The 17,245-nt window shown below is 42.6% G+C and overlaps 1 protein-coding gene across 1 annotated transcript in view; it reads right to left on the reverse strand.

The window, feature by feature from the left end:
- Window positions 1-17,245, reverse strand: part of LOC110330220 (ankyrin repeat domain-containing protein 26-like) — a 106,554-nt gene that overhangs the window by 35,987 nt on the left and 53,322 nt on the right. Inside the window, 7 exon segments of the mRNA XM_021210207.1 lie at window positions 1,539-1,611; window positions 3,437-3,470; window positions 4,444-4,614; window positions 8,676-8,761; window positions 12,270-12,626; window positions 15,101-15,171; window positions 16,178-16,271. Coding sequence (XP_021065866.1) covers window positions 1,539-1,611; window positions 3,437-3,470; window positions 4,444-4,614; window positions 8,676-8,761; window positions 12,270-12,626; window positions 15,101-15,171; window positions 16,178-16,271 — 886 coding nt within the window.

Raw genomic sequence — 17,245 nt, forward strand, 5'->3', positions numbered from 1 at the left:
GAAAGTGAGGTGCAGGTGGTTGTGAGCCACTATGTAAGTGCAGTGACCCAACGCGAGTCTTCTGCAAACCAGTCAGTGCCCTAACCCCCTGAGCAATCTCTATAACCTGCTGCCGCCACTGCTTCTGGGTGTCACTGGAGCTTACTCTTTTATTCAGGCAGACAATCTATTGTTCACCTGGTTCTCACTCATGTTCATTCCATACACTTACTGAGAGGTATTGACTCTCCGATAACATTTTACGGGGCACAGGAGTGACAGGCCCTGACAATCCAAGATTTAGAAGCCATTGACCTTTACAGCAGAACTGCTAGGGAACTATTGTTGAATGGAATTCTTAGTGAAAACACGAATGCCCAGAGACATGCTGTCCTCCTAGAGATGGTTGGCATCCCAGCCACAAGCGTGGCTGAGCCAATATACCCTCCTACTGGGCTTCTAATCGGAGAAGAGGCAGCCATGAGGTTGCTGCAGCAGCCCAGATGTAGAACATGACTTTCTTTACCTTAGCATATATGACTTCAGGTCATACCACTTAGGGTCAGAAATGGGTGTATAGCTCTGATCAACAGCTTGTTATGGCCTTCTATGGTCTCTTTTGTTGACAGAAGTATGTTTTATACATTCATGACATCCATCTTATGATTTTTCAATAGTCCTATGGCATGTGGTTCTATAAATTTTTCAGACTATTTGAAAGCTCAAAACAATTTTAAAAAAACCCACAATGTACTTACTGTTTTTTTTTAAAAGACACTGATATGTGCAATAGACACTTACTAGAACGGTAGAAATGAAAAGGGCCATGATGCTATATGTAAAAACACAAAGACACTGGGCATTGTAACTCTCATGTAACAGTGATATGAGTGGGAATGATTCAAATACTTTGCAAAATGAACTGGTAGCTTCTTAGTAGGGAACTATAAGACAACCGAGGAGATGCCTGTGAAGGGCAGATTTATTGATACCCACGTTGACAATGGTGGTAAGTATGTGTTTAAACATGCAGACACCTAGGCATGCGCCACACATTACACACGTGTAAGTTATTATGGTCAAGAAGACCTCAGCAGAGTTACTGAAAACATAAGGTTCTGTTACAATATCCCATGTCGAAGGAGTAGTGAGACCCAGGAAAAATGGGAGGAGCCAGGGAGAGTGAGCGTTTAGCAGTGGGAAGTGACACCCCAGGGGAATTCTGAAAATAGATCGTTCTAGTGACAGAGTGGATCAAGGTATGAGGATGTAGTTCTTTCTAAGGTTAGGACAGCAAGATGAACGGCACATCGCTGGAGTCCGCAAAGCTCGTTTGGCTGCGAGTTTGAGGTGGTTCTCTGTTAGTATGAGACCAATGGCTTCTCTTGTGGGCCCAGAACCTGAACACTTCACGTTCTGTGACTCGGGGCTGAGGGATACAAGCACAGAGCCCACATGCAGCAGAGGCCCCCTGCTCACACAGACCCCTTGCGCATGCCCTTCAGGTGCTTCGCTTGGCAGCAGATGAACTCACACATGACAAGGAGGGGGCAACTCACCCCAGCCTGAGGCTGGCGCACGAGGCTCACTTCCATGGCTAGCTTCTTCCATTTCATTTACTTGGGTTTTCGTCTGTAAAATAGCACTATTTCAAAACATCCCTCAGATTTATATAGCATGCAGTAAATGCACAGAAGTGGTGGTTTAAAACTTAAATGTGTAAGTAGAAATGTGTGAAATTCTAGATAAAACTGATTACATTAAATGATACCCAAGTCAACATCTGTTTATTAATAATTAATTAATTAATTTTGGGACAAGGTTTCACTATGTACCCCTAGCTGGCCTAGAACTTGCTATGAGACCATGTCGGCCTTGCACTCATAAAAGACCTCCCTGCTCCTGGATTAGAGGTGTGTGTCACCCACACCTAGCCCTTATGTCTCCCATTTCTTGATTTCTTTTTAAAAATGTACTCTTTTTACAAGTCTTTTTCACTTACCTCTGTACTATATTTCAGTGTACTATATTTCCAGCCCCAGAGAGTAACTTAAAAAATAGAAGTCAGCTTAAGTACTCTTTTTACTTTGGCCGTTGGAGACAGGGTTTCTCTGTGTAGCCCTGGCTGTCCTGGAATTAGCTTTGTAGACCAGGCTGGCCTCGAACTCACAAAAATCCTCCTGCCTCTGCCTCCTGAGAGCTGGGACTGAAAGTGTGCATCACCACATCTGACTGGCTTCACTATTAAGTTAGGAGTAAGAATAAATGACTGAGACCTGAAAGTGTACAGGGAAAGCTATTTCTCCACATCTGAGTAACGGCAACAGGTAAGCTCTGGAGACCCTGCATCAGATGCTGTCACTGGGGTTTCAGTTCCTGTCCTGTTGATGTTAGACTGAGACAGCAATGTCAGAGGAGAGGGCGAGCCTGCCTACCTTCACCTAGCCTGTCAGCTGTGCCCACAAGCGTTTTGACTCGTGGCCACCCCTGGTGTGTGGTTCTTTGGGCACCAGTGTTGGTCATTGACGTTCTGACAGAATGGACTTTGGCGGTGGGGGATGGGGTGGGGTGGGTGGTGGGTACCCACTTCAGGTCTCATTTGAGTTTTGTCATCCTCTTCCTTGCCGTCCTCTCTGTCTCAGGAGAGGGAGGCCCCTGCAGAACCATGCCTACAGCCCAGCTGCATACTTGGTTTCCCTTGTTCTTCTGTACCCTGGAGGTTCTCTACCGCATTTATCACTAATCCTGCACAGCAGGCTGGAATACTGTAGTGGATGCCCATAAGGTCACTGGACTTAGAAACTGGAACCCTGCAAAGCTTTGCCTGACTTTGGGCCTTTACTAGTCTTGTTCATCTGACGTTGGGTAGTCTTCAACTCCTCATATCCCCGCCCCCACCCCTGCTCATGGCTCTACTAATTTAGCAGGTGAATTGTGTGAAGGGGCCTGGGACATGGATGTGTCTAGCATGGGTCAGACCTGCTATGCATTCACCGTCTACCCTTCCTGCCTCAGCACCAGACACTACAGTGTCCATCGCCTTTAGGGAGAGGCGACTGCCTGGGTTCTTTTTTGGCAGCCTGGCACATGAATACACTGTCCTTTGTCATTCTTCTGGATGAAACTCTTGTTTTCTCATAACAAAACAGTACTATTTCCAAAATCTTTCTTGCCACAACTATATTTGTAGGAAAGACACTACTCGTGTGAGGACTCACAGGCCGGACTCCCTACCCAATACCCACGGTGCCAGGCCTGGGTTGGGCAGGACTGGGGATGGGCAGAGGAGGTTGCAGGTTCACATCTTCGATGCAGGGTGATGGTGATGCTGGTGGCAGCTGTGGCAGCTGTAGACTCTCCCGGTGAGATGTCACTCGGCCTGTAGCCCAGGCTCCCCGGGCTCTGCTTCACCCCTACAACCAATCAAACCCTGCTTCTGATTACTCATTTACAGTACCTTGTGCTTTTCTTTAGCTTCTCTCTTTGTCAGCCTTAAAAAAAATAGAATCTTTTCAGGTAAATGTTAAGTATACAAAACACAGTGTCTTGTTATATAACATCGCTATAGTCGTAATTTACCTCACATTTCCATGTTATCTAATTTAAAGTACAATCATTTCCTATAAAGTGGATTCGACTATAAACAGAAGTTAAACATATTGGACAAAGAGTAACAGAAGTTGTGATAGTTAACTCTCACTATCAACTTGATCCAACCAAGAATCACCTGAGAAGAAAATCTCAACAAGTAATTTCTAGATCAGGTTGGCCTGAGATAATGTTCATAGCATTCAGTCTTGATTACACATTAAATGATGTGGCAAGACTCATCCCACGGTAGGTGGCACCATTCCCTATGCAGTGGGTCCTGGACTTGTGTAGTATATATATAAAATATAGTAGCATTTGATTTCTGATCCATTTTAGTATAATCTCTCCCCCCTCTCTCTCCCTCCCCCTACCCCGTGTATATCTGTGTATATGCCTGTCTCCCTGCTTGTATACAAGCTCAAGTGACAGTTTACTATTAGCCTGATATAATGTATTAAGATTTCAAATACTTTGTTATCCAAACATTTCAATTGTGCACACTGTCTCCTACACTGGATTATTTTCACCCACTGCCTCCTACACTGGATTATTTTCACCCTCATCATCCTCTTCTAAAAAGCTTCATTTTGAAAGGAAAAAAAGAAACGCTCTTAAATTTCACATCCTTGACTAGTCGCCACCCATTTTTATGTTGCTTTTCTGAGACTAGTCTACCCTGAGCACGGTCTGGTTTCGCTGATAGCCACTGATGAAAACTCTGCTTGTTGTGGTCGTGTGCCTGCATGTCCATCTGCCAGCAGCACTGTCAGGGCGCTCCTTGTTTGGAACACAGATGACTCCGTTCTGCTTTGTTTCAGAAAAAGAAATCCCTGTTGGCACTCCTTCACAAGAAATGAAGACTTCAGTTTTTACCTTCTTTCAGCCTGATCCATTTTAGTGAGAAGGCGACCATCCTTCAGCAGTAGCAGACCAGCACCTTCTGGAGGAGGCCTCTCAGATTCCGGTGTGACCACAGGCTCCCGGGGGCTCCACGCTTCCTTCTCACTGTCCTTTGCTTCTTTTATACACGAGTCAGGAACACACCTTTGAAAAATTCACAAATACCAACATTGTCTCATACATCAGCGGATAAATGACAAACAGCAGTTTGGTAACCTTTTGCTTCTTCTTCATCTGCATCTACTTACTAGTTGTAAAACATCATAAAGTAGCAGGTAAGGAAGGGAATGTCGGATTCATTCTTCAACTAGACAAATATAAGATTATGAGTTTGTGGACCAAGAGTTGAGTCTGAGCATGGGCAAAGTGTTACAGACAAGATCCAGCAAAACAAAATAGCTCATGAGGCAAAAACTGGGGGAAAGCAGTTATGAGATATGGCTTAGCAGGTAAGACTACTGGTCGCTTTTGCATAGGACCCAAGCTCGATTCCCAGCACCACATGGTGGCTCACAAGCATCTGTAACTCCAGCTCCCTCTTCTGGTTCCCATGGGCACTGCACACACGTGGCACACATATATACTATACATACAGGGAGAACGCCCATACACATAAGATAAACAAATTAAAGAAAAAACAAATTCTAAGCACTTGGGGGCAGAGGCAGGCAGATTTCTGAGTTCAAGGCCAGCCTGGTCTACAGAGTGAGTTCCAGGACAGCCAGGGCTACACAGAGAAACCCTGTCTCGAAAAACCAAACCAACCAACCAACCAAAACCAAAAAAAACCCAAATTCTAATTTTAAGTATTTATAACATTATTACTAATGTGTGTATGAGACATACATGTGCACATGTGTGCATGTACTATGAGTGTGTGCAGGTCAGAGGGCAAATCCATGGCATTGGTTTGCACTTTCCATCTTTATGTGGGCTTCGGGATAGAACCTTGGTCTCCAGGTTGCCTGGGAAACACCTTAATCCATTGGGCAATCGTGTTAGCCTTTGATTTTAATAAAATGCAAGTAAACTTTGGATTTTATTCAAAACAGTTAGCTATAATTGAAACTATCATAAGCACCAGCCAAAGAATAATGAATCACAGCTACAATGTTGGCGTTTTCTATGAGAAAAATGGTTAATATAGAGAATATTGACTACTAAATGCCAGAACAATTAATTCAGAAGTCATATATCTGCAAATTTAGATAAGAACTGACCAAAATGAAGCGTTTAAAAAAATATTACTAGTCGAATGTTTAAAACAACACCAGTAATATGTCACATAGTGTTTGCTGTTTACTAATGTAATAAGTGCTATTGAGGAGCTGTTTACTGTATAATACCCCCATATTTACCTACTGTGTTAGTAGCTGCACAAAATGGTATGAAAGAGGTTAAATCTCTGTATGGTAAACAAAAAGCCAACAGCCCAAATACAAAGATATCAAAGGAGCAAAACTCAAGCAGGAAGATGAAAGTTCTGCACAGGGTGGAGGTGTGCTGACGGCAGCCTCAGTGTGGCCAGAAGGTAGCATGCCCAAAACCCACTCAGTCCTTAAAATTTCAACATGGCTTATGTAATCCCAGCCTTGGCTACATGTGACTAGTTTCAGAGAGGCAGAGAGAGAGAGAGAGAGAGAGAACCTTCACATTTTAGAACAGTAACAAAATACCCCAAACACCCAAACCCAGCGGCTGAGAGGGAGTGATGAAGTTGAAGTTGAGGACATAAAGCAATGGAGATGAAAAGACACAGAACCCACGAGACAGAAGTGTTTCCTTGAAATGATGAACAATACTGACAAGCATTGTAGAAATGGGTAGAAAACTCAAATTCTTAAAAGTAGAGATGATAAGAAGTAACACTGCAATAGATACCAATAAAATAAAGGCTGATCAGCAAATGCTGTGGAAATCTATATTGCTGAAAATTGAGAAGAGAAGCAAACTCCTGGGCCCACGTGACCTACCACGTGACCTACCGACATTAAGTCAAGCCCACAGACAGACTGACCGTGAGTAAAAAGGCTGATCGGGCTCATGAGGATTCTGTCTGCAGGTGGTCACTCAGGGGCCAGACCAGTGTAGACTCCAGTAAGTCTGCACTGAGATCTGGGGTATGTGGGGTGTGTCCAGAGGGGAAGCACTGGCTCCCAGGCTGACTCCCGGAGTCTGAGGGTGGGCTCCAGGTTCAGATGTTGGGCCTCATGTTAAAGCTATGAAATAAACAAGGTGGAACATAGGCTGAATGATGTCTGCAGTAGTGATTCAGTGAATGGACGGGGATGTTTTATTAACAAGTACTCTGTAAAAATTGCATTAATTTAACTATTGAGCAAAATACTCAAAAACAAAACAAACAACAAGACAATCTCTCAGCCTTGGGAAAGACAGGGCTGGGCTGAATGCATAATCTACCAAATTCAAATAAGGACCAGCAGAGTGGCCACATATTTTCCTATAAAATAAAGTGGAGAAAAAACTAGTGATGACATATAATGTGTTTGGTCTTATTATCCTGACATCAAAATCAGAGAAAAAATATTAAAATATGAGAATGAATAAACAATCAAAATTGTCAATTTTACTGCTGAACATAGATAAAAAAACTCAATAAAATCCTTAAAAAACAAAATCAACAACATATTGAAATATCATACACAGCTACCAAGTTAGTTTAATTTCAGCTATGCAAAGATGGTTCAACATACATATCTTAGTTTGAATTTTATCACTGTGAACAGACACCATGATCAAGGCAACTCTTATAAAGGGAAACAGTTAATTGGAGCTGGCTTACAGGTTCAAAGGTTTACCATTATCATCATGGTCAGGGGCACAGCAGCATCCAGGCAGACATGGCACTAGTGAAGGAGTTGAGAGTTCTACATCTTGATCTGGCAGGCAGCAGGAGACTATGTGACACACTGGGCATAGCTTGAGCATAGGAGACCTCAAAGCCCTGCCCAACAGTGGCACACTTCCTTCAATAAGGCCACACCTACTGTAGCAAGGCCACACCTCCTAATAGTGCCTCTCCCTATGGGCCAAGCATTCAAACACATGAGTCTCTTGGGGGGAACATTCTTATTCAAATAACATATACAAAATAAAAAAAAATACGCATGTTGGCATACATAGCAAGATACCAGAGACAGAAACCGTCTGATCATCTCAATATTTGCAGCCATTTGTCAAAGTTCAGCATCCCTCATGATAAAGCCGTGAAGGAGCATATGTCAATATAATAAGACTGCATTTGAACAACCTATAGCCAACGTTATACAAAACGGGGGAAGTTTGAGTGCAGTTCCCCCTAACTGGCAACCATTTTATTTAACATAATGCGTGAACAGGGCTACTGACAGGAGAGGAAGAGGCCAAATCATTTCACTTTGTAGACTAAGTGGTTGCCCATTAAAAAGATTCTTCTCACTCAACCAGAAACCTTTTTGATATGAGAATACCTTGTCAGGATACAAAATCAACATATAAAAATCAGTAGCTTTCCAATATACCAGTAACTGAACATGTTAATAAAGAAATCAGAAAAATAGCCCCATTCTCAGCTGCCTCAGAAGACACACACATCTCCTCTCAGTCAGTGTGCATTTTATGTGTGTCTCATTCTATGTGTATAAGTGTTTTGCCTGCATGTTTGTCTGTGCACCACTGCACATGCCAGTGTGCTGGGCTGAAGTTACAGACGGTTGTGAACCACTGTGTAGGTGCTGGGAGTTGAACCTGGGTCCACTGCAAGAGTAGCCAGTGCCCTTAGCTGATCCATCTCTCCAGCCCAGAGCCCATTTATTAAGTGGTTACACAATATGATATTTAGTGGACATAACACTATAAACAAATTCTTATTGATGAGTGCACGATCTCTGAACTTATAGTGATTCTAGCATAAGTACCCATACATGCTATGAGGATATATAAAATGTTTACACAAACATTTTAATATATATGTTTTTGTGTACATTACATATTGACTATTTAGTCACCTATTGTATATAATATGTAATAAATGTCCCTAATCTCTTCTTGGTGTTTTCATATTTTCCTGTCCCAGAGGACCTCAGCTCTAAAAATTAAGACTTTAGCTTCAAAGGATGACATCAAAGTAAATATCGATACACGCTACTCAGATACCCACGATTACTATCAAACGAACCAAACCAAAACAACCCAAAAAGCCTTACTTAGCAAGTTCATCTTTCTCTTCAGCAGGAGACAGCTCCGAGACTTCCAATTTCAGACTCCCTTGCTTCTTGCTTATTTCTTCAACCTTTGGTGAAAGTTTGAGGCAAGAGTGAATGTTACTGTTCAGGAGAGCTGTTACCATTCTCATCGTTTGAGGCTTATTTCTACTTCTTGATTTAGCCTGATTTCTGTAGGCTGGAGAGAGAGCGTAGGGGTGAAGCGCAGTTGCTGCTCTTGTAGAGGTCCTGGGTTCAGTTCCCAAAAGCCATCTACAAGGCCGCTCACAACAGTTACAACTCTAGTCCCAGGGGATCCAACACTGTCTTCTGTCCTAGAGGGCACCTCACACACACGTCATGCACATACGTACACACATGCAGGCAAAATAGTTATAAAGTAAATAATAGATACTTTTTAAAAGTTTTTGCTTTGTTTAATTTTAGCATTAGAGACTTTTTTTGTAAAGTCTGCATTGTTTTATTTCTGTTTGATCTAAGAAGAAAAACCCCAGAGTTTTATACAACTTCAAAGATGAGCATTCTTAGATCTGTGTCTTTCTGCATTAAGTCTTTGCCGTCTGGCACTTCCACTGTCTACTCGATGGAAGAACTCTGAAGAATAGGAGAAAACTTGTCACCTTCAGGATTGCCTGCCAGGATCACCCATGCAGCTGTCCGGGTCCCAGCGTGTGCCATCATAGGTGTTAGGAGGAAAAATGAAACGTTTCCTTCCTGCAGAGCGGAACTCTTCCCCCTTTAACTTTGGCAACTTTTAAAATCACTTTGATACTGAGGTATCAAAAACTGTGAAGGAGCTCACTGAGACAGATGTGCCCAATCCAGCTGCTGAGTGGTAGGTGAGGCTGCAGCACTGGTTTCAAACTCTGGGAACGAGATGCCTCCCAAACAGGACAGCCTCTACCTATGATATTCCACAGATGGCTGGTACCTAAGTCACTCCTACTTCGGCTTCAAGTACTCACACAAAGCTCTTAGGGGCCGTTACTGCAAGACAGGATGCAATCCCACAATGCTCTGTCAGATAAATGACCCAACAACTCCTCCTTGTGAATTTGTGTGAGGAGTGGAGGAAGCCCTGAGCTAATGAGGTCTCTGAGGATGCATCAACACTGTGTATTGTAGCTACCGGCCCAACCATAGCCAGGACTCCAAGGTCTCTGCCCCGTGGGAGTGGCAAAGCTTCCTGGGATAGGCTCAGAAGGAATCTGAGTGGGAACACTGACAGTGTGCATAATGTCACCACAGCTGTCCCCCCATCTGATGGCCTGGGGAATGTTCCCACTGAGACTAGCTAACCTGCTCTTATTCAGCTGTATGCAGTCACCATGCCGTCCTGTTTAACTGGGTGCACTAGCCCTGTCTCTGCTGTATGCGTGAATCCTGCTTCCTTGTTCAGCTTGCTTTCCCTTCCTCCCTGACTGGTGCAGTCTGGACAATCCCTGGAGCCTCAAGGATGCAGTGAATTTGCAAAATAACATCATGTTTTCTTAGGAGATGGGAGGCCTCATCTACACGTATGCTTTCAATATTTCTCTAGATTTTTGTGAATCTAGATCAAATATAGTTTTTGGCAGATGATGACTGTTCTTGTATGATATAAAATCATATGCTCTGAAACCAACTCTACCAAAGAACATACTGTACGGCATGCCCTACCAAAGAACATACTGTACGGCATGCCCTACCAAAGAACATACTGTACGGCATGCCCTACCAAAGAACATACTGTACGGCATGCCCCACCAAAGAACATACTGTACGGCATGCCCCACCAAAGAACATACTGTACGGCATGCCCTACCAAAGAACACACTGTATGGGATGCTTTAACAAGGATAGTTTGTCGGTCAATGTTAAACTCCATAGAAGTACAGATACCCACTGTCAAAACTTTACCAAGAGGGAATTACATCTTCCAGAGGTCTGAATGGAAAACGCCAAGTTTGCACACCAAAGCACACAGTGACTATTGCTGATTTGGATGGAAGTTGTTTTTTGTTTTGTTTTGTTTTATTTTGGTCAAACTTAAAGACATTTTCATTTCTTCTCATTTATTGCTTTGTTCCCATTGAGTAATTTTCCCTTAAGTCAATGAAAGCACATCTATCAAAAGCTGACAATCAATACCCACTCCTGTGTTTATCTTAACTCAAAAGATCACGTGACGTGGGATAAACTGATTTTCTAGGCCATATCTACTGGAAAGAAAGACTGGAGTTGATTAGTGAAAAATCATTCTGAAAATATTTTTCTGAATTATTATTATTTAGACAGTAGAAGCCACCTCTATCTAGACAGCTTTATCTGTGGATAATCTCATTGTATAAGGAAGCTTTTGTTTTGTTTGTCTGAGACAGGGTGTCTCTATGTAGTCCTGGCTGTCCTGGAAATTGAAATATAGGTCAGGCTAGCCTTGAAATTGAAGAGATCTGCCCACCTCTGCCTCCCATGAGCTGCAATTAGAGGCATGTACCACTACGGAAACTTTTAGTCAGCAAAAATAAGAATAAGAATTGATTTTTGGAAGCAAGAATAGCAGGACCTCTTTTTGAATGTGAATTTTTTCTTTCTTTCTATTTTCTATTTTTCTATCTTCTTTCTGTTTCATTGAGACAGGGGCTCACTGTGGAGCCCTGGCTGGCCTTGAACTCACAGAGATACACACAGCTTTACAGTGCTAGGGTTAAAAGCGGGTATCACCAAGCCCAGCCTGGAATCTACTTTTAAAATGCCTATCTAATTTAATTACTAATTTCAGCTTGTCTTTCTTAGTTTACACAGACTGACATCCTGACACAGTGTGGGGAACTCCTGACATTTTGGGATTCAGGCTCCAGATTTTATACTTGTGGCCACTGTGGCAGTCAGGCAATCCCTGAATTACTTACATTATATTGTACTTACAGCTTTAGTTGCAGAAATACAGTGATTAAAAATTATTAAGTGTATTAACTGGTTGCAAGTGTGTCTGTGCACCACATGACTGGCACCTAAGCAGACCAGAGGGAGGCCTCAGAGCCCCAGGAACTGCAGTTACTGATGGTTAGGAGCTGTCACGTGGGAGCTGGGGGTTAAACCTGCGTCCTCTAAAAGAGTAGCCAGCGTTTGTAACTGCTGAGCCATCTCTACAGCCCCTGTGCAGTGTTATGGATAATTTCAGTCATACGATTCATTTCTTTGAAGTATCTAAGCCTTGGCCCTTTTGGTATACTAGTCTTGGGCTCTGTCCAATACCTAATTTCCAGTTCCTACTTTTAGCACGCCAATATCAAACATGTTACTTCCTTACACGTCAGTTCTGATACTTCCAGGGACTTTTTAGTCCCATCTTCTGAATCACAAGAATCCCCTTATTTGTGTGCCAAATGTGTTCAGTGTTGGACTTCATTACTCGGCAAATGCACAGGATGGCTGCTAAGCTCATGTTCAGAGCAAGAGCAAGAGGTAGAGGGAAGACATTTTTCCCTGTATCATTTTTCAAGTTGGGGAAATGTCCACATCACTTCAGACAGGCAAACCAGACAGACCATCAGCTCACATCAGACAGAGTCTTTTTAAGTTACAGGTACTTACCTTGAAGTGAGTTCTTCTACAGTCATCCGGATCCTCCGCAGGACAAATGTTCTCCAACACATCCCCAGCTGTGTGCTGCAGCTCAGAGCTGCTTTTGTTCGACCCTCTGTTCTTCCCTGTTGTGTCTCCAGTGAGAGGCTCTCTCCCATGTACTTTCACCGAAGGGACTTCTGGGTGTCCCGGTGCACATTCTTTGTCATATTTCTTGTTTATTTCCAGATCTTCAGACATTTTTTTGAGGTGCAAAGATGGGGGTTGAGTTTGCTTGCCTTCCTTCTCAGACAGGGGCTGGCTCAGCGTGGTTGGATCTGCAGGTGTGCTCTGTGTTTGTGGGCACATCTTTGAGAGGTCTGGATCCTTCAGGGGATACGGGATGAGATGAGAAAAACAGTAAAAAAAAATAGATATATATTTTACATTTAAATTTCTTAATACATGTTTAGATGTCAGAAATCACTGGGCAGTAAATTTTTAAAAAAGCAAAATAATTTACTTAACCAATACGAGGATAAAAAGATAAAACTGGAAAAGTTATGTTAGTCACTGTTGGACAAAACAATTATGTGTTAAATTATTAGTCAATCTGCTGTGTGTTATTTTACCAAAGATGAATTGTTTATTTTTAATATTACAAATTTGTTTTCATATAAAAATATTTGACCTCTTAGGCTTCAAAAAGTAAGCCTTGCTAGTGTGCTTCAGTGCGTTAATGATCTGATGAATAACTGAGCAGTGAAATGATTAGAGCCAAACACTGCCTAGAGCCAAACCACGGACAGCAACCACACATAAACTAATTGCTAAGTTTTGATTTAAAAAACACAGCAACGTACCGTGACATCAATGTGGGCTTTGAGCGTTAAGGCTGAATATACTCCAGCACTCACAAAAGACAATAGGCAACAACAGCATTAGCCACTTTCTAAATACCTAAGCTTATACCCACAGACAGAAGCCACCCTCAACCTTAGCCAGAAGAACCTTCCCTTACAACAAACTGTGGCAAAGGCAAAGACTCAAGGTTTCCCAAGATGCTCAGCCTTTAACAAGGCATCCATAGCACTACTGCCCGCCCCTGCTAAGTCTCAGGGAAGACTGAGAATGGAGGGATGGAAGGGGTATGACAGAAAGATAGGGTGAAGGGCTGTGAAATGCCACCCTAGACTCAACACAGCCAATGCTACCATTAACTTGCAACAGCTGCAGCACAAGACTGGCCTGTCAGTAATCAATCATGCAAAGGGGAGGGGCTTGGGATTCTACATTTACTGCTAACTATCGGGTCTTGATAGATCCTGAGAAGAGGGAAATAATTGTCTTCAGTTGTGTACCCACACCTCAGTCCACTGGGATCCTACACATGCTGTGAAAACCTGGCTACACAGACACTGCTGGCAAAAACGACACAAAAGGGATAAACATGACTGAGAGAGAGACTGTGGGAATGGGGTGGATGGGGGAGGGAGATGGGGGAGGTCTGGGGTGAGAGGGATAAGTAGCATGTGACTGTTGAGGCCTCGGTAACTGTTACCTGTCTAGCCTGCCACTCTGTGCACTACTAAGGAAACTTTCTCATATGCTGTGACTAGCATCTCTGTGATTTGGGGTTCTTGGAAACCAATGACAATAGAAGTCAGTAGAACTGCTTTGTATAGTTAGCCACAATAAGCCCGGAGCCAACCAGCCACCAGGCAGCACTCCCTGCACCTGTGTATGAGCTTATTATGGTATTTGCTTTTATAACCTGCCCCTGGGATGGACCCCAGCATAAGACAGACACCTGCACCAATAAAAGAAACTATTTAGAGTAAGACTTCCATTTTGAGTGGGGTCGGAGTGAAGTTTGAGTTTCCAAGACCTCCCTGGGAATCTGCTTGTCAAAAAGAGACATATATGTAGGTAACTGACATCCTGGTTGGCAAGTTAAAATATGAATGTTAGACTAGGCAAGCCTCCTGCCACAGCTGAATACCCCAATTAATGAGAGCAGGATAAGTGTACAACAAAGACAAATTTCTAAGGAAGTCCCTTACCCCTAAGTCCTGATTGGTAGAATAACTTGATTGTTTTTTGCATTTTAGGCTTAAAAACCCTATAGGATCTTAACTCAGTGTTGCAGCCAGCTCCTGATAGATCAGTCTTGGGATGTGGCATTCAATAAGCTATCCCTGTTTGACTGAGATTGGTGTCTGAGTGGTTTGTGTGGGGGTTCCCAGACCCCAACAGTGAGCATGTGTGAAATTCTCTAAGAACAGGTTTAGTTAAAAACTATGTCAACCATCATGCCTTCAATCCCAGCACTTGAGGTGGACAGGTGGACAGATCTTTCTGCGCTCTTTTAGCCTGGGCAAATGCTAAGGTGTGTCTCCAGAGGTATGAGCGTATCCTTAAGCCCATCATCTCTTTCAGCACAGAAGCTGAAGACAGACACCAAGAGACAGCATCGCTTCTTCGAATTTCCAACAAGGCAGTGTAGATGTGACACAACAATTTAAGCTACAGGAAATGATTCTCCAACAGTGGCCATCACTGTTAGGCACACACAAGTTCAGGTACACAGGTCTATGGCTCAGACCTCCCCTCATCCTGTGAGGAAATCAGATTCACAGAAGCAGGAAAAATACTCAGAACAATGCTCTCAAGCAGCAAACTGACTGTAGCTTTTAAGGACACACAGCTTCATTACTAGTTAAGATGTTTAAAACATTACACGTCAAATATGATATGGAATTGCTGCCAAAAAGCTGATTATGTAAGCACTACTTGGAGTATGGCACGTTATTAACATAAAGAAAACATGACAGAGGGATGTGTATTAAAACTGTGCATACCGACAGCTGAGTATTCTCACTGCTGTCAAGATTCTTTTGTTCCAGCTGTGATGTCCCCTCCGAGTCCACTTCTGCTGAAACACACATACAGTTCTCTTAAAAAGCTACTCATTTAGAGGTTATAAAGAACAACACTTAAAAGAAAATGAAAAGAATAAAACTCTAAAGGGATAATGGTTATTTTCAATTTCCAAATTAAAATTTTAAATCAAGGTTAATTTGCAGGTGGCTCCTTCATTAAAAAAATATTGTTATAAGCAAGTTGCTCTACACATGCAAAGAGAGATGCACGCATATGTACACATGCACATACACAAGATCCCCAGAGGCAGACCATTAAGACAGGAAAGAAGGAGATACACGCAACCACGCCTTTTTTTTTTTTTGCCTCATAATACTACATTTTACACAATCCTTGTTATTAATCACTGAGCCCAAAGTTAATAGGAATTGTTTGCGCATTTATGTGTAATACCCTCTTCCTCTTTTCAGAAGCATTTGTGTTCATTTTGTGACAAATTCCCTTCTTTGCTGCAGCCAGGTCCCCGGTGGCGATGACTACACAGATAAGCTGATCTCCTTCCTTTGTGCCCCCTTAAATTTTATCAGGTTATTTACTAAGATTTGAGTCTGGAGATGATAGCTCAGTAAAATTCCTGACAAGCAAACATAAGGACCTGAGTTCAAATCCTGGCACCCACTTAAAAGCTGAGTATGGCTGCACAAATCTACAATTGTGGCACAGTGGGTGGAGGAAGGCACGGGTCCCTGGAGGAGACTGCTGGCCAGCCAGGGAAGGTAACTGATAAACTCCTCCAGGCTTAGGGGTGGGGTGGGGGGACGAGGTCTCAATAGATCAAGGTGGGGGGTGAGGTGGGGGCAGAAAGATGGTTTAGTGGTCAAGGCATTCCCTGTCAGGTGATCTTGAGACAGGGTTTCTCTGTATAGCCCTGGCCCTGGCTGTCCTGGAATTCTCAGAAATCTGCCTGCCTCTGCCTCCCGAGTGCTGGGATTAAAGGCCATGGAACTAGTCAGTGACTGCTAGTCCCAGTGACTCTCAGGATGGTTTGCCCTTACCTGCTACCTGGTCCATGTCTAGATACTGCCCTTGTTGATCTGTGGCATCAGATATAATCCCCTCACACTTGTTTAGCAGATTCTCAGAGACACTCTGAAAAAAAAAATCAATACCCATAATTAGTCTGCAAACATTTCCCAAGCATTTCACAAGATGATAGCTAAAGTTTTCCTATTCATCATTTCTTTATTTTTTACTTTGTCATTAAAAAATCCTGGAAACAAAATGTCACACACTAAAATTAACCAGACCTAAAGACTATAAAAGTTAATAACTTAATGAAATTCCTATTTCAAAAGCCATTGTTTTGAAATTAAGTAAATGTTAAGTTTCTGAACATGTCTATAGAGGATCTTTTGCATAATTTCTGGATCAAGCCAATATCTTTTTTTCATATGGTGACCAAACTTTGTATAGAGATTGTAGGGTCTCTGGCCATCAAATATATTAACCAAAACTGGATGGCACACCTATCTCAACAAGGAACTACACTTCAGGATATCTGCCTTCGATTTTGTATTTGCACTGAAATTAAATGTCTATATAAAACACTTTAAATAAAAATGTATATGTATATTGCCTGTGTCACTCAGACTGACTTCCAACACAACTTACAGGGTTGGCGTTGTCATCATGTGCACACCTGCCTCATCCCTGCTCATGCTGGGGTTACTAGTCTGTGCAGCCATGCCCAGAAAATACCCAAAATGCTTCCCGTGGCCCTGCTTTTGTTGCAAAGCTCCGTATTTGCCATGACCACATCTTGGTGAACATGGGCACAGGATGGTAGGACCCTCATTTTGGTAAACAGGAGTTTCGACGATCTAGATATAAAGTGGGACATCACTGATGGGAGGTGGTTGACTAAAATATGAAAGTAGTAAGAAAGATACTGAGAGGGATTGGAGGGTTCACAACCTTCTCTAAGTCCCGTTACAGACATGCATGCAACACACACATTTAGAATAAAAGTAAATATGAGAAGAAGAAGAAGAAGAAGAAGAAGAAGAAGAAGAAGAAGAAGAAGAAGAAGAAGAAGAAGAAGAAGAAGAAGGAAGAAGAAGAAG

The sequence above is a fragment of the Mus pahari genome, chromosome 13 (assembly GCF_900095145.1).
Source record: "Mus pahari chromosome 13, PAHARI_EIJ_v1.1, whole genome shotgun sequence".
NCBI lineage: Eukaryota > Metazoa > Chordata > Mammalia > Rodentia > Muridae > Mus > Mus pahari.